The sequence below is a fragment of the Bison bison genome, unplaced genomic scaffold, assembly GCF_000754665.1.
Source record: "Bison bison bison isolate TAMUID 2011002044 unplaced genomic scaffold, Bison_UMD1.0 scf7180017864180, whole genome shotgun sequence".
NCBI classification, from domain to species: Eukaryota; Metazoa; Chordata; class Mammalia; order Artiodactyla; family Bovidae; genus Bison; species Bison bison.
In genome coordinates this window covers 9878902-9896360 of record NW_011494752.1, presented here as the reverse complement: position 1 = coordinate 9896360, position 17459 = coordinate 9878902, and the positions used below count along the sequence as shown (strand labels likewise).

The following is a 17459-nucleotide window of genomic DNA, read 5'->3' as shown; positions in this document are numbered from 1 at the left end:
GGTTTGGGATTTATATCGTGTTCAAATCTGAAAGTAATTGTTTAGCATTTTAAGCATAAAGCTTGAAGATTTCTTTGATTAAAAAAATGGTAAAACCACTTCAAGTAGTCAGATTATATAGAAATAAGGGTTACTTGCAACAGATGGTAAAATGGCTACTTTGTTGGTGTCTGGCGTATTTAGATTTTTTCCTCCCTGTAGGTTTCCTGCACCCCGTGTAACATCCCGATCGGGACCCCTGTGAGCGGCTATGCCCTCTACCAGCGGCACATCAAAGCCATGCATGAGTCGGCACTCCTGGAGGAACAGCGGCAACGGCAGGAGCAGCTGGACCTAGAGTGTCGGAGCTCCACCAGCCCATGCGGTGCCGCCCGGAGCCCCGGCAGAGACTGGGAAGGTGGGTAGTGTGCGCACCGCCCAGGACACAGGTGCAGGTGGTGGGAAACAGAGCTGCATTTGAAACCTAATGGCGCTGTCCTGAACAGATAAAGTTCCTTACCTTAACCTCCGTTAGACTGTCAAGGGATGTCAGTGTTTTTGATCACTGAAGGATGGCGGTGATGTTTTCAGTAGACTTCTTGTTAATGTGAATTTTGTGATGTTCACTTTACTGCTGATGATTGTGTACTGGCTGTTCTTTCTGCTGCGTTCATCTGAGTTTTCAGAGTCAGTGAGAATTACCTGTCCTCCAAGCAAGTCAGGGAAATATTCTAAACCTCTGATATGATGAGATCAACTTGGTGTAGCATAGTCGATCAGACCTTGACTTACCCCTCACTATGGTCGTGGGCAAGCCACTTGACCTTCTCAGCTTTAGTAAAGTGCAAATAATACATCTGTCTGTCTAATCTAGCTATATCTCTGCCTTTCTGAAAACGAATGCACATTCAGTATTGTTTTATAACGTGTGGTTCAGCATTATTTTACATACAGTATGATAATTTACAGCAGTAGTATATTAGCACATGCATAGTGTAGTAGACACCTTGAAGAGTGCTGTTATCCTTTGTGTCACTGTTGTTACTTCAAGTGACAGATTTGAGTTGTGCATGTTCTTTTTAGTTGGTGCATGATACACTTAGTTTCTTTTAAAACAAGAAGAAAGGGAGCCATTACTAAATTTTAGTTAATTCTTCTGTTATGGTTAGAAAACGGCACCTAGTAGTCAGTAGTCTGTAGTAGTAGTCTGGTTGATAGTAACTGATGGACTGCCTAGTACAACACACTTAGAATATGAGACCATTAAAGTCTTCTCTGACTATGGTTTCATTTTTTGTAATGATTCAGTAGACTGTTGGTAGTACCTTGTATAAGATAAGGGCTGTTAGCTATAGAACGCCATGCATTTCAAGGACTGTTTAACATAAAAGTGGAACTGTGGTGCTTAACTGACCCTGCTGACTCCTTGTCCCTGTCCCACCAGGAGTAAACGGTTAGTTACTGAACGTCCTGTGTCGGAGTTTTACATATAAGATTGCTAGTGTTTTAAATATAAATCTTAAGCTATTAAAAATGGGAACCAGATTAATACCCACCATGGCTATATGTATAATAGGTGCTAAATGAATATTTCTTGAATGAAAGTAGAAAAAATATTGTTAACTTGTGAGCTTTTAGTATATTGCCTCTAGAGAATCCTTAATCCCTAACTCAGTAATTGACATAATGTGTACTCAGCAATTACATGTTAAAGGAATGATTTAAATGGAGTAGGATAAAAATGGATTTAGCAGAAGTACTTGTCTTTTGAGGATTCCAATGATGAGAAAAATCTGTCAGTATGAAAATTATAAATTATAGAATAAGTCTTTTGATCTATCCCTTACATAAATGATTTAGAATAAATTTTTTTAAACAGAATTAAAATGTGGAAAAACTAACATTCAAATAGTGTTTTCTGAACTTATGCTAAAGCTTAGCATTTTTCAGCTGACAACATCTGAATCATTCTAATATGTCTGTATAATTGTTTTAAGAACTGAGGCTCTTTTCTTTATCTCCGTTACAAGTGGGTTATATTGGCAGCCCCAAGTTCTGAGACTTCAGACTGTGAATTGCATTTCTCCATGATCAGTCACATTAATCCATGTGGTTTAGATCTGAATGGTATCCTTTTTTGAATAGTGATACAGTGGTGTTAAACCCAAACTGTCATTATTTATGTGATCAGTATGACACCAAAGTGTTTGTTAATATGACATCACTTTGGTTCAAGGTGACTCTACAAACTGGGGTGGTTGATTACATTTTATTCTAAGGTTAAGTTTTGTTTTAGCTAATCTAGCTAGTATGTTCATCCAGTAATTCGTTTAACAAGTGCTGAAGGCTCTCCTGAATTTATAGCTATTTTGTAGTTTGCTTAAAGGATAATCTCCCAAATAACATTTATATGTTTGCAATTAACTCACTTGTATGTAGAGTGTTTGATAGGAATATTTTCAGTGCAGCATCATAGAATAGTTTATAGAATGGTAAATACAGTGAGAATGAGTTCTAACATATAAACCATTACCAACTGGTGTTGTCCATGTGAGGTAGGAACACAGTTCTGGCTTTTTCTTTCACGGGCTCATTTAGAAGGTAATAGGCAGCACCTGTTGTCCACCTGTTGGATTGTGTTCACCTTCTCTTTATGAGACAGGCGGTTTAAGCCTTTCCATTTGTAGAAAAGCTTGAAAAAGCCTCAGAGAAAAGTTGTTCTCATTTTCTAGTAACATTTATACAAGTTGACTCCTGCTTTAGTTGGAAACCTTTTTTCTGCAGTGAAAGAACTCAGACTTGACATATGTAAAGGCAGAACTTCACTTCTAATGAAGTGAAGTTCTAATGCAGGTTTTAACAAAATCCAACCAAAATAAGAGTTAATGCTTCTGTGCAACTGAATCTAGTTTATCTTTTTTATTTTTTCAACTGAGTACGTGATGACTTAAATGGTTGTATTTAGAACCATCTAAAATTTCATCTTTTTATTTAACACTATTATGACAAGTATATTTATTTTTATGCATGTTTATAAACTTATAAAGCCATCCTTCACTGAATATATATATATATAATGTGCTCTCACGTTAAATTGTCTAGAAAGGGAGACATTTTTTTTTGTAGTTGGTTTATTTTGTAAATCTGCACAGTATTAGGACACTTATTAATCAGTCAGAGAAGGAATGGGTAGCATCATCCTGATGGTGTCCCCAGAGGCATCTGAAATTTCTGCACCCAGTGCTCAGGAAGCCATCACTGCACTGCGGCTCAGAGCTCAGGCCAGGAACTGCACTGCTGCAGGAAAGTCTCCAGCCTTGGTTGGGCAGTTAGGGTGTGAGTCTTTTGAGCCTCAGTTGCCTCCTCTGTCAAACGGTCTTAATGATCTCAGTCCTGAGAGCTTAACGAGATACTTCCTGTAGTCTTCAGTGCTCTGCCCATAGTACAGATTCCTATTAGCTGATGTTACTTTCAGTGTTTCCGGTTTTTAAAAAATACCTTAATAAGCTCAAGAACATTTTAATTGTGCTAGTCAATTCTCTACTTGAAACCAGTCACAAACCTTCCACTTCACAATGAGAGGCGGGAGACCTTCTCTTTAGAAAGGACCTGTGAAGATGCCATGTCACTGCAGTTAAGGGAGAAAGGAATCAAGCAAGAGGGCTATTGTTGAGGGAGAAGGCAAGTTATTTTTCACAGGGGAACATTATCCACCTAGGAAGCCTGAAGAATTAACTGAGAAGTTATTAGAGCTAAGAGGAAAGTTCATTAAGTTTCTCAGAAAAAATTGATATACAGAGATTTGTATTTATCTTTCTTGTATCTGCAGAAATCAGATATATATATATATTTATACTAAATATAAATACTAAACAGATGGTTTTCCTCACAACAAAATAAAAAACATCTATTAAAATTTTATGAAATTATGAAAAATGACCTGTATGAAAAAATCAACGTTCCTCAATTGGAAAACTCAGTATAAAATGTCAAGTCTCCTGTAAGTATACATCCAGTGAAAATTCCAGTGATACACTGGGGAGAAAGTACTCAAAATGATTTAAATTTAGATTTATCTGAAAGAACAAGTGGATAAAACTAGGTAAGCAAAAGAATAAAAGATGAATGGGAATTTGTTCTGGCAAACGTTAAAATGCCACAGTTTAAAGTGGTTTAGGTTACAGATGATTTTTACTTTCTTTTCTAAAATTATAGTATGTCAATTTTACTTCCTTTAAAAAAAGAAAAGATGATATATATATAATGTAGAAGATTATATAATTATATATATTTGTGTTTTTTCTTAATATGACTGCATATCTGATATGCCCTTGAAATGCTTAAAGTTTATTTTTATACTTCATGTGGAGGTAAATTAGTAGAATAATTTTCATTAGCATTGTTATAGTAAAATTCATAAGCTTGCATAGCCATTCAAAATGATTTTGATCTGCATCTTTTGAAATCCTTCTTCCGTTTCTTGATTGCATTTATTTCTCTAATACTAAGCAGTGGGCTTCAAGAGGCTAATTATAAAAGTCAAAATCCTCAGCATTCTGGTCTCTAATTCAGGGTATACTTGAATTCATAGAATGGCTGGATAATCCGTTGTTTGCCTGTTGTGATCTTTATTGCATATGAAAAGACTTGATTCTCCTAATAAGAGGACAGAGAAGTTCTTTGTGCTTTGAAAGAAGAAATTGTCATCGGATTTTTGTGGATTTCATTAGGTCAGAGTACTGGTGCTTACACAGAAGATTTGGATGTGTAGGGTTTTGTAACCTAGACCTCTATAGTAGTATAGAGTTGGATCTGCCTCTGGACAGTGTGGGCTGGTCCTGTCACACTTGCTATTTCAATCTGGGGTTCTTCCCTTATGTTGGTAACTTTAACTTCCATAGGAAAATCAGTCGCCTATATGCCCTATGCTGAGGCCACACGTGCTCTAGAGCAGGAGGCACAGATGCACAGTACCGCGGCCAGGTCAGCGTCACCGTGTAGGCTCTCTCCGCAGCCCGGTGTGGGTGCAGTCCGTTCTAGTGGCCCGCCAGGTAAATACCGATCCTCCTGCCGTGGCTGCTGGCCATCCACCTACACTGCTGGCAGGGGTGGTTTGCTCCCAGGACATGTCCCTGCTATTTCAGAATTCCTTTCTTGTTTCTCTGCATCCCATCTTCAGTTGTATTCAGTTGAGATTCACTGGGCCACTGGGAGGTTTGTGTTCATACCTGTATACTGTGACGTTGACTGCCTGTTCTCCTATGAGTACATGTACTTTGTGAAAATCTTGAGATCCACCCCCTGCTAAAAAATATTCCAGTGTCTATGAGAGTCAGAATCAGTGTTTCTCAAATTATGCAAGATGCAAAGAGGACATATAACTGGCTGTCAGTCATATCTGTATATTTTCTAGAGTTGTAATATCAGCTGTCCCTAAGAAATACCCTTCTTTTCACCTCCTGTGTGAGGTTCAAGGAGTGGTGCAAAGAGAGAAAAAATCACTAAAGATTGCCATTTGCATAAGCTGAACAGAAATAGTCTGAAATGGACATCAGTCTGAAAGCTCTGGTTTGACAGGGAGTTGAGTATTTCAGTGTCACAGATACCATTTGTGACCTGAGTATGGATACAGATTTAATCTAAGTGAATTCATCTTGCACTTACAATTGAATTGTGATTGAAGAAATAATTGGGATAGGTGGGAACATCACAAACTAGGAAATTGACTATTTCGAATAATTTTTTTCTTCCTTTTAAAAGTCCTCCAGCCTGCTCCACATCAGGTGATAACTAACCTCCCTGAAGGGGTTCGGCTTCCAACAACTCGGCCCACTCGGCCGCCGCCTCCTCTCATCCCGTCATCGAAAACCACAGTGGCTTCCGAGAAACCATCGTTTTTACTGGGAGGCTCCATCTCGCAGGTAAGAGGGCTTCTCTTCCCAGGAGATTCTCTGTTGGTTACTGTTTTGTAAAGATTTTCCCTCCCTCCCATATTTATTTGTCAGAGTCTAAATGAAAATCTATTTATGACGAGACATTGACTTAAAAATGCAGCAGTCGCTTTGTCTTCCATGGCACATGCAGGTTTGTTCGAGTTAGGTCCCCAAATTGAGTGAGTGTGTCATGTGGCCACTCAGATCTCTGTCTGCTTAATCAGTGGTCAGCTAATGATCAGGGAGCTCTGTGCCCGAAGGACTTAAATTCCCCAGTCTTTACCAAGGGGCTTATCATCCAGGCAGCCGACAACACTGCCTTCCTCCTCACTTCCTGCTATCACAGAGCCTTGAGGTGGGACCACACATGGTGAGGACACACGGCCTTCTGGAGTCTCCCCTGGCCGGTGTGCAGCCTGCACACGTGTATGGCCTTCTAGGTCCCCAGGGAGATGCTGGACCTCTGCAGACCCCTGTGGACATCTCGTTCTTTAGCTTGTCCTTTTTGTGGGGAGGTGTGGGGTCTACCTCAGAGGATGCAGGATCTTAGTTCCCTGACCAGGGATGGAACCCTCACCCTTTGCCGTGGAAACATGGAGTCTTAACCACTGGACCACTAGGGACGTCCCTCTTACAGTTTATGGTTAGCCTGATTGTTTGCTCTGACTGCCTCGGCCAGGGGAGAAGTTAATCCATTGACTCTAATTGTTTCTGACAAGCCTACACCTGCTTCCCCACCCCGTCAGGCCAGATCAAGACAGCTTTGCAAGTGGGGTCTCTTAGAGAACCGCTCAGCCAGTCTGATAATGACAGTCACCTGAGACTGACCCCCCGTACTTTCATGTGACCAGAGCTGTGGGTTCTAAGGGCTGAAGCAGACCGGCAATGGGGGTCAGCAGAGCAAGTTCACAGGTCACAGAGCTCACAGTTCTCACCGGAGTTCGCCGTTTTCCTGAATAAATGCTCCCAGATTTCTATAGGTCTTTGGTTATAGAGTTGGAAAAGAGTTCTTAAAGGGCTGATTCTTAACCTTCCTGCTAGTTTTCTGGTTTGGTTGCGTTTGTGGAGGAGGGTCTTTGGAAGTTCTTCCTCCACCATTTTTTCAAGGGATAAATGCAGTTAATAATAAATGCAGTTAATAATAATAGCTACATCTGAGGGTATGGTTAAGTGTTTTCAGTTATGTAATTTGTTAATAATACACATCAATCTACCTAAAATTTAGGGTGATTTTGGAAGATGTCTTGCTCCTTTTAAAAGCTTTTAAAATTTAACCAATCTGCGACGAGGATTTTCTTGCTTTATGTATACTTATTCTTAGTTTTGGTGTGGGGGGTGGATGGGTGGTAGGTTTTCTAAACAGAAATGTGTACCTTAACTCTAGAGTTGACCTTGTGAAGAGAAAGTGTTATTCTAGTCCTTTAACATTATTTTTAGGGAACACCCGGCACTTACTTGCCTTCTCCTAATCAGGCCTCCTACGCCCCCGAGGCAGCGAAGCCCTCAGCAGGCTCCATCTCTCTGGGACTGCCGCGGCAGCAGGAGGCCACCAAGCCAGGTCAGTGAGGAGGGGGGGACCGTGGCCGCTTTTGTGGCGCACCAGTCGGGGACTTGGCACTTGAGCTCATTCTGTCTTGCTCTGGCCCACAGCCACAGTGCCCTACATCAAGCAGGAGGAGTTCTCTCCCCGAAGCCAGAACTCACAGCCTGAGGGTTTACTGGTCAGAGCCCAGCACGAAGGGGTGGTCAGAGGTAAGACACACTGTAGGGCAGAAATATACTCTGGTCCCCAGTAAATGGGTTAAGGGAAGTCAGTAATATGTTTTAAAGATGGGCTCTTAAATTAGAGCCTTTAAATTTTCTTTCCATATAAAAATCATTTTAAAACTTTGAAATTTTGTGTTTCTGCAGTGCTTTTTAAAAATTGTGAAATTATTTTTAAAGTATGTTTCAATAAAACACTGTTCCTTTTGTGCTGCTGTTCCCCTTTTTTTCTCGTCTCTCCCAAGCAGGGGCTGGTTTTGTTGGCCTGTTTTTCTTCTAGGTGTGGGGGTGTGATTGGCTGATGATTCTGTTGTTATCCAGGTACCTCAGGAACCATTCAAGAAGGAAGCATAACTCGGGGAACACCCTCTAGCAAACTCTCTGTGGAAAGCATCCCATCCCTCCGAGGTTCCATCACCCAGGTCAGTTGTTCTCCTTCCCAAGACCCAAACCACAGCTGGTGAGAAAACCAGAAGTGAAGTCTCAAGTGGGTTGGCCATTCTAGCACAAATTTTGTGACAAAGTTGTTCATTGTTCTGGGATTTGGGACAGGTCTCAGTGATAAACCTGTGATAAACCTCAGATGATAAACCACAAGCCAAATCATCTATACTGTGTTTCATTGAAAAAGGTGGATTATTTGCAGATTGTCAGAAAAAACAAGTTATAATTGATGCAACTCTGCCTGGCAAAGCTTTTAACATGTGTTCAGCTTAAACAGAAATTGAGAGGAAAATCATAAATTGTTTGCTTGCTTTTACAACTTGTCGTCTTTTTCTTACAAATTTTGAAAAAACTTGACTCCATTTGCATGAGTTTAGGCCTTAAGACAAATTTTGTTTCTGAGAGTTAAGTGCTTTCATAGTGGTTTGACCTTGAGGTGGGGAAGAAGGCTGACTCAGTTCATATACCTGTTGGCATTTTAGGAAGTTTTGCATGGAGGGTTCAAGGACCAAGGTACAGTCTTCCTTTATAAAACATGTCCGGTTTCCCATCATGTGCTGGCCTTTCTTATTTGAGGTCATGGCTTGATCTGATGCTTGGTGTGGCAGGTGACATTTTCTGAGCATTTGTGTCCTGTCAACTGAAGTGATGCTCATGCTGCCTGTGTCTGATTGAATGGCAGGGGACCCCAGCTCTGTCCCAGGCTGGCATACCCACTGAGGCATTGGTGAAGGGACCTGTTTCTAGACTGTCCATTGAAGAGAGCAGTCCTGAGAAAGGCCGGGAGGAAGCCGCCTCCAAAGGCCATGTTATTTACGAAGGCAAAAGTGGACACATCTTATCCTATGATAGTAAGTATCGCCTCTCCACTCCAAGGCTGGTGCTGTCACATGTGACAGGGGTGTGGGGCTGGCTCATTACCTGCTGGCTTTGGGAAAGTGAGTTTTCTTTCCCCAAGCCCAGGTTTCCTCTCTGTAATGTAAAAAGGGTTAACGTGAGTACTTCTCTTGAAACTTTGGTGAAAAATTAACTGAGTCAGTCAGTGAAAAGTGCTTAAGAGCGCGGAGCCCAGAGTAAGTGTCCCCTGAGTGGTGGCTCCCCACTGCCAGCTGTGGTCATTAGAGTTAGCCTAGGAAAAGAATCTCTGTTTAATAGAACCACAGCTAAATGTCTGCTCAGCAAAAACAAGTCCCTGTGAATGCTATTTGACCCCCTTCTATTTTAAAGGAATGCCAGTTTTACTTGTTAAGGAGTAGATAGTAGTCTGATCATCCTAGAAAGAGTACTGAATTTAAATTCACCTTAAATGTAATTGTTTTAATGCCTGTCTCTAAACATTCATCTTTAGATGTGTTCATGAGTTTAAGTTTCAGCTTGCCCACTGTTATGAGCAGTGTGCTGAAATCGCACTGTCCTGCCCAGACATGCGTCTCCCCTTTTTCCACTGTGTCCACCCTGGCTCAGCTGGCGATGACTATCATCAGTCGCATTGCTGTGTCCAGTGACCTTTACCTGAAATTTCATGTGCCCAGATCCCTTTTCAGCAGTTTGATCGCCTGCTGTCTGTAGTACCTGTTAGTGGTAACTGCCATTAGTTAACCTGGACCCATCACTATTGTTAAGTTCCTTGAGGGAAAGGACCTAATTTACACCCTATATCTGCAATCCTGGTTTATGCCTGACCAGTAAATATATTTGAATGAATGAAAACATTTTTATAAATATCATCTACATAGAGGTAGGTATGTAGTAGATTAAGACCAGTTTTTATATTACCTTCATGAGATCATGAGATCATGAGGTTAAAGTAACTTTTTTAGGCCTTGGGCTAATAGGCCTTGGGCTCTATCCGAGCAGTGCTTGTGTCTGTGTTCTGCAGATATTAAGAATGCCCGAGAAGGGACAAGGAGTCCGAGAACAGCTCATGAAATCAGTCTCAAAAGAAGCTATGAATCAGTGGAAGGAAATATAAAGCAAGGGTTGTCCATGAGGGAGTCTCCCGTATCAGCACCGCTGGAGGGTAAAGTGTTTCCAGAGCTCTGTTTAGATACATTTAATTCTGTACAGCCAGTTTGCATTGTTGGGTTAGGTTTCATTTAATATCTGTCATTTCTACCTGAAATTTATATCAATCTATAAATGAAACATATCATGTAGTATAAAATGTATAATAGTAATTAATATACTAATATGAAAGTTGTATTAGTAAACATTTAAATTCATGTTCATCTCTACATATAAATCAAGCAGTACATGACAGTGAAGGGGGAAGTAAAGACAAAATTGATCTTATCATAGGTAACTGTTAGAATGCTCATGTAATTTGTAGATTGATCCTGTTTAAGTGAGTTTAAAAATGTGAAGTTCATCATGAGCATTTGTTTTTATTGTGGGGCCGGCAGAGTGGTATATAACGTACAGAGCAGAGACGTGTTTGAATCTCGCTCTTTCCTGGTGCGTCTGTCTGTGCCCATCTCTTGCTCTGTCAGCTGAGGGCTTGTACCTGCAGTCATGTAAGGAAGAGAGACAGCTGTGCAGCCCTGTGCTGATCATGTGGCATTGCCTTCATCACACGATCACCATGGTTTGTTTTGTGAATGGTTCACTTTCCTTAAGTCTTAACCTGACTCAACTGTTCTGTTTTAATCTAGATGAGAAATGGGAAACAGGGTAAGAATTCCTCAGTCTTGAAGGCCTGTTGAAATTTTCTAAGAGCTGAATTTTCTCTGTAGTTAAAAAAAAATTCTTACTTTCCTCGATTCAAATTTGTTGGCAATGTAACATGAAACTTCTGAAAAGGTTATTTACTTTTGTTTTGGTTTGCATCTTTAGTGTATTTTATCTGTTTTTGAGGTATCCATCTTTCATGTTTTTCTCTTCAGAACTTAACAGTGATTTCCTAACCCTAACCCTCTGTATTTTCTCTCACCTTGATAAAAAAGCACTGAGAATTTAGACTTGGCCCTGAAAGTGTTGTTCTCTAGGCTTTGACTTAGATGTCTTCCTTGGCCATTTTCTGTTTGCAAAAATGTTTGAAAAGAAACGGTTTTAAAAGTGGATACTTCCAGCTTTTACTGTTTTTTCCATGATGTTCTTCTGAATAGTTTGCAAATCCAAAACGGTTCACCTTTTTCCATGGAGCTTATGTCAGAAGTGTGTCCTCTTAGAACAGTTAGTTGTGTGCCTGAGTTGACACCTGTGCTGTATCTAACACCAGAACCGCCTGCTTGTTTTGAAAGGGCTCATCTGCCGTGCACTGCCCAGGGGGAGCCCTCACTCTGACCTCAAGGACAGGACCGTGCTGTCTGGGTCCATCATGCATGGTAACTCTCTGCTTGTTTGCTTCTGTTCACAACTGTCTCAGGGGCGAAGTAGTTTGAAATTAACGTGCAGGATGTGAAGCCTGTTTTTCAAGGTATCTTCCCTTTTGACATGTTAGGTATTTAAACCCTAACTATAACTCTTCTCTGAGGTTCATAGTTTATTTCAAGATGATAGTTGCTTAATCTTTTAATACAGACATCTTCATTATGTAAGAACTACTCTTGATTGTGCTGAATGATATATTAAGTCTTGAACAACTCTCCCCCCACCCCCCGCCAAATAATGGCCAGTGAATATTTACATAAGGATCTTACTGTAAACAGAAAACTGATTAGAAACTGCAAACAGCAAGGCATTAATTTCTTTATATTGTGGTAATTTATATGCAACAAAATTTACTGTTAAAACAGTTTTTAAGTGTATAGTTCAGTGGCATTAATTTACCATGTGTGTTTCTTGAATCCTTCTTTGAAGGCACACCAAGAGCGACAACTGAAAGTTTCGAGGATGGCCTTAAGTACCCCAAACAGATTAAAAGGGAGAGTCCACCCATCCGAGCTTTTGAAGGTGCCATCACCAAAGGAAAGCCCTATGATGGCATCACCACCATCAAAGAGATGGGGCGCTCCGTTCACGAGATCCCCCGGCAGGATGTGTTGGCTCAGGAGAGTCGGAAAACCCCCGAGGTGGTGCCGAGCGCTCGGCCCGTCATTGAGGGCTCCATCTCCCAGGTACCATCCGCTTTGGACCGCAGTGCAGCAGTAGTTATCGGTGGTTCTAGATCATTTTAAACATCAGGTCTCCTGAAAGTAAATGTGGAGGTCTCTGTGACCTCAGTTCTGGTCTGGGAGCATGTGCGGCATGGGCACTCAGCAGTCCTTCCCTGGCACACGCCACTGTGGAACCTGAGATGGAGCCGGGCTGCAGGGTTGCCTGTAACACTTGTCTCTTGACCCACAGGGCACACCCATCAAATTCGACAGCAGCTCGGGTCAATCTGCCATCAAACACAATGTCAAGTCCCTGATCACGGGGCCTAGCAAACTGCCCCGTGGGATGCCTCCACTGGAAATTGTGCCCGAGAACGTGAAAGTGGTAGAAAGGGGCAAGTATGAGGACGTGAAGGCAGGAGAGCCCGTGCGGTCCCGGCACACATCGGTGGTGAGCTCCGGCCCCTCAGTCCTCAGGTCCACTCTCCACGAAGCTCCCAAAGCACAGCTGAGCCCGGGGATTTATGAGGACGCCAGCGCACGGCGCACGCCAGGGAGCTACGCCAGCACCGTGTCCCGGGGCTCGCCCATGCTGAGCAGAGCTTCCGAAGGTGTGTTGCTCTCATATGCTGTCTGACCATTCATGCTGTCCACCGCAGCACGTGGCCCAGCGTTGGTTCCAGGGGCTTGCAGCCTGTCTGCTGTGCTCTGGGAGACTGGCTGCCCATGAAAATAGGCATCATTGCAAGTAAAATGTCTAATGTTCTCATTAAGTGCAGGGTGCACTGCAGTCCAGAAATGGTGGAACAGGTCATGCTTGGGCATGGATTTTCAGCTAGGCCGTGAGAATTTCTGGAAGTTGGTCTGGATGGTCAGCTCTCTTCACTGTCTGCTGTGTGTCTGCTGTCTGAGTGCTCAGGTCATGGGGCTGGCTGCTTAGGGTGAATCGAGGTTCTTACTGTACTGAGTTGGACACATTCCTTAGCTTTTTTGTGCTCTAGTGTCCTCATCTGTGAACTGGTGGTGTAATACCAAGGCTGGCCTCATAGGATTGCTATGCAGATAAAGTGAGGTGATATGTTGAAAGGACTTTGGCAGAATAGTGCACAGAGTGTGGGAAGAACTCGGTAACTGTGAACTGTTATTACTGTCGGTTCTGTTTTATGACCAGAACCCACCCCTCCTAGGGGTTCATGCTGCTGCAGAGACATCTGGGGGATGAGAGGCATGGATTTTTACCAGGTGGTCTGTGAACAATCTGAGGCCCTTAGAAGTATTTCCACTGAGCGTTTTAGATTGTATTGCAATACTCGTTTATCGAGGGCTTATGTGCAGACTCCCGTGGGCGGTTGGAGGGGCCACACAGAGGGAGTAGAAGAGGGAAATGGCCGTCTAGGGCCATGGTGTAAACCTACATCCTGTTGGTTCTGGTCTTGAAGGAGGAGAATTGCCCTGCAGAGGGAGAGGCTCTGCCTGTTAGAGCGAGCTGCGGCAGGGAAGGGAGGTGATAAACCAGCATGATTTCTTGGCTTCCACACGTAGGTTTGTGTGATCACAGCAAAGTCGATATTATCAAAATAGTAATTAGATGGTGCTCATGGTTGCACGGTGTTGTGTATTACTGTTGTTGAAGTATACCCTATGAAATGGCCAAACTTGTAAATTTTATCCTCTGTTTCACCACAGTTACTGAAACAGTGGAAGGTGATGGCTGGTAGGGTTTTCGTTTGGACTCAGTAGAACTAATGAGATAATGAAACTTCTGAATAATGTCCTGTAGAGAAGAAGAAGCTGGAGCAGGGAGGAGGCCAATGCTGGTGAGGAAGTCTGTGTGGAAGCACAGAGCAGGGAACACTGTGTGACCCAGCAAGGAGCCAGGCAGCCAGGCAGAGAGAGGGTGGAGGCTTGGTGTGGGCAGGGTCTGGAGGCATTAGCCTATCAGGTCAGAGATGACAAAGCACTGAGCGTCGACTTTCATTCGTAATTTTAGGTGATAAACCGGGCTGTGACCTGAAAGGGGTCAGTCTCCCAACCCAGAGGTGCCTGCATGTTCTGCAAGATTGATTGTTTCATGTTTAGTAGAAAGAGAAGATCAAAGAGATATATGTATATGGTCTGTATTGGAATGGTTGAGAAATAGATTAACATTATCCTACTTAACAAGCTTGCTTAAGGATTTGTGGTGTTGGCTGTTTTTTTCTAGTTACAATTTCTTCTGGCAAGTCTGCTAATCATGAGAGGAAGTCAACCCTGACCCCTACCCAGAGGGAGAGCATCGCAGCCAAGTCTCCGGTGCCTGGCGTGGACCCTGCAGTGAGCCACAGCCCCTTTGAGCCGCACCACAGGGGCGGCACCCCCGGGGAGGTGTACCGGAGCCACCTGCCGGCACACTTGGACCCAGCCATGCCCTTTCACCGGGCTCTGGATCCTGGTAAGCACAGTGCTCAGTGAAAACTGAAGGCAGAGCAGTAACACGGCTGTGTGCCTCTTTAGACGTTCTGTACAGAATGCAGGCAGTCACGTGTGTTATTAGGATACAGTTTAGTGGATTTTCACAAACTCTACAGCTCAAGCCCCCAAATCAAGACACAGAATATTACCAGCACCCCTTAAAGAATTAAAATACTGGGTATGTGGAAAGCCCTCTTGTGTGTGGCATTTGATTGGAAAGTGGGTTCATGTGAAGAACTGTTTTTAAATAACACAGGCATACTTCATACATTTTAGTTTACAACATAGCCTTTCTTCACCAGTGTTCTGATCTCTAGTCAGGGCACTGGTTACACCTCACAGTTCTTCCTTATGCAGATGATACATCTCCAGGTTTGTCTTTTTAAGTGAAGTTGAAGTTTAAAAACACACCAAAGGAATCTGTCAATAAATACAGTATCCTTCTAGATTTTTTTCCTCATCTTTTAAAATTATCTAGTCCATACCTAATTCAGATTCTATATTGAGTCTTTCCAAAACAGCAGCGTCATTTTTTCATTGTTTCATTATTGTAGTAGCAAGTACAGCTGGAAGGAACTTTTGAACAGATACCACTGACCGTCAGTGAACATGGTCTTAGTAGGTGTAGAAGCATGTAGGTTTTCTGGAGGGTGGGCTTCCCTGGCACAGCAGTGCTGCCTGCGGGGCCCGGGACAGTGGGCTCTGCCCAGGAAAGGGCTTCCTGTCCACAGGTGGTGGAGCATCTCTGCTGGACTGTGTGAGGTCAGTACCATCACATTGTCTGTCACCTGAAAACGTCAGGTCCCTGAGGCGCCCACACATGCCTGATTGTTCAGGGCCTGTCCCCAGAGCTGGGGCGGGAGCCTCACCCCTACCCCCCACTGTCGGCTGAGAGACCCCACTGGGAGGGCTAGAGGAAGGGGGAGCAGACACTCCGAGAGTCTGTCATTTGTTCTTCTCAGGAGAAAATGTGTTCATAAACTATATCACTCAAACTCTCAGACAGAAGTGAATGTTTATGCTTTCATTTAGTGTGTATCATAATCCTTTATTTTATAGCAGTTTTCTTTGCTTGTCATTGTTGAGCTTGAGCTGGATTATCAGTATTTTGAGGATAGAGGCATCATCTCCTGTTGCAGTTTTGTTGGGATGTAGTGGACCTCCGGCACTGCATAAAGTTCACTGTGTGTGCTCAGCTCATGACCGCACCTACAGTGTTCAAGCACCTGTGTCATGGGGGCCTGGTCCTGCTGCTGCCTGTTGGTGCAAATAAAGTTTTATTAGAATACAAGCCATGCCTGCTTGTTTGTTTTGTCTGTGGCGGTTTTTACACTGTAATGGCAGAGTTGAGTCAGTGTGACAGAGCCATAGTGTCCACAAATCCTCACATATTGACCATCTGGCCCTTTGACTAATCTCTGCTGTACACGCACATACTGATTAAATGCCCATGGACAGTTCATTTTCAGCACCCTCCCCCCCAAAAAAATAAAGTTACCATTTGTTACAAATTTTTCCATTTCTTTGGAAACTTCAGGTGAAAAATCTAATAAAGTTACATGTCAAAGACTGAAAGTGAAACTACTTGAGAGTAGGTTTTAGCTGCTGTTCTGGTGGTAAAGGTTAATACTTTTGTTTTGTCTGATCTGTCATCCTGGTTTTCGTTACATCTGACATTAGGATGTTTATATTCACACTACTGCTCTGTCAAGGTCCAAAAGGAATCTGCCGTAATCCTGTGTCCCCCTCCCCCTGCCCCAACCCTGAGGTTGGTAGAAGCTGATTGTGCTCAGTAGCTCAGCAGATGGTTCTTTTCCTTACTCTTTCTGTGGGTGATGTTTAGCAAGTGGATTCTGCACAGACTCAACTACATGCCTGTCTCTGCTCTCTCCATCAGCAGCCGCTGCTTACCTGTTCCAGAGGCAGCTGTCACCGACCCCCGGCTACCCCAGTCAGTACCAGCTCTACGCAATGGAGAACACGCGCCAGACCATTCTCAATGACTACATCACCTCCCAGCAGATGCAAGTGGGCCTGCGGCCTGACGTAGCCAGGGGGCTGTCTCCCCGAGAGCAGCAGCTGGGGCTCCCGTACCCAGCGACCAGGGGTGTGTGTCTGTGCCCAGGACTAGTGCTTGGTGGGCGGATGATAGGAGGAAGGAAAAGCAGGCTCTGTAGCCGTTAGCCTTGAAGGCAGACAGGATGATGCATCGAAACAGGCTGTTTTGGCAGCACTGGAATAACGAGGCCAGATCGATGTCCTTGAGGTTGGAACCCGTGGTCTGGCCAGCTTCACACTCTCCCCCCACGTACAGGGTGGGGATTGGGGGTGGGGCAGTGTTCGTCTGTTACTCTGATGAAGCAGGTCTTTCAGAGTCATGCTGAACTTAAGCACTTTTTTTGTCCTGTATGCAAATTATTTTGGGGTTAGAGAAACCCAAGAGCCATGTGCAGTTCTTTATCTTTAGAATAACCCTTTAAACATAATTTTGTTTTTTCTTTTGAACAGGAATCATTGACCTGACCAACATGCCTCCAGCAATTTTAGTGCCTCACCCCGGGGGGACGAGCACCCCCCCCATGGACAGAATCACATATATTCCTGGTACACAGATCACCTTCCCGCCCAGACCTTACAGCTCCGCGTCCGTGAGTCCAGGTGGGTCTGCTCATGCCCCTCTCTGCTGGGAGCATTGTGCTCCCGTGTTGCCAGCACACCCTCTATGGGTGTTTTGGGCACTTTTCCCCAGTCTGCTGTTTTTCGTTTACTGTCTAGTCATGGGTCCTCCACAATGTCTGTCCCTAGATCCTCTTGAGAGCTCCTGGGAGCTCGTGTTATGCTCCAATATCATTGA

At 43.4% G+C, this 17459-nt stretch overlaps 1 protein-coding gene across 14 annotated transcripts in view; it reads left to right on the top strand.

Annotated features, from left to right (window-relative positions):
* Positions 1-17459, top strand: part of NCOR1 (nuclear receptor corepressor 1) — a 115126-nt gene that overhangs the window by 78474 nt on the left and 19193 nt on the right. For 8 of the 14 annotated variants that reach the window (XM_010842947.1, XM_010842956.1, XM_010842951.1 and 5 more), the window contains 14 exons: positions 202-397; positions 4881-5030; positions 5740-5900; positions 7350-7470; positions 7563-7664; positions 7998-8098; positions 8803-8971; positions 10000-10140; positions 11360-11443; positions 11919-12175; positions 12405-12765; positions 14358-14585; positions 16503-16712; positions 17114-17263. In XM_010842947.1, coding sequence (XP_010841249.1) covers positions 202-397; positions 4881-5030; positions 5740-5900; positions 7350-7470; positions 7563-7664; positions 7998-8098; positions 8803-8971; positions 10000-10140; positions 11360-11443; positions 11919-12175; positions 12405-12765; positions 14358-14585; positions 16503-16712; positions 17114-17263 — 2431 coding nt within the window. The remainder of the gene's footprint in view (positions 1-201; positions 398-4880; positions 5031-5739; positions 5901-7349; positions 7471-7562; positions 7665-7997; positions 8099-8802; positions 8972-9999; positions 10141-11359; positions 11444-11918; positions 12176-12404; positions 12766-14357; positions 14586-16502; positions 16713-17113; positions 17264-17459) is intronic. The other 6 variants (XM_010842960.1, XM_010842958.1, XM_010842957.1 and 3 more) reach the window with 4 other exon arrangements.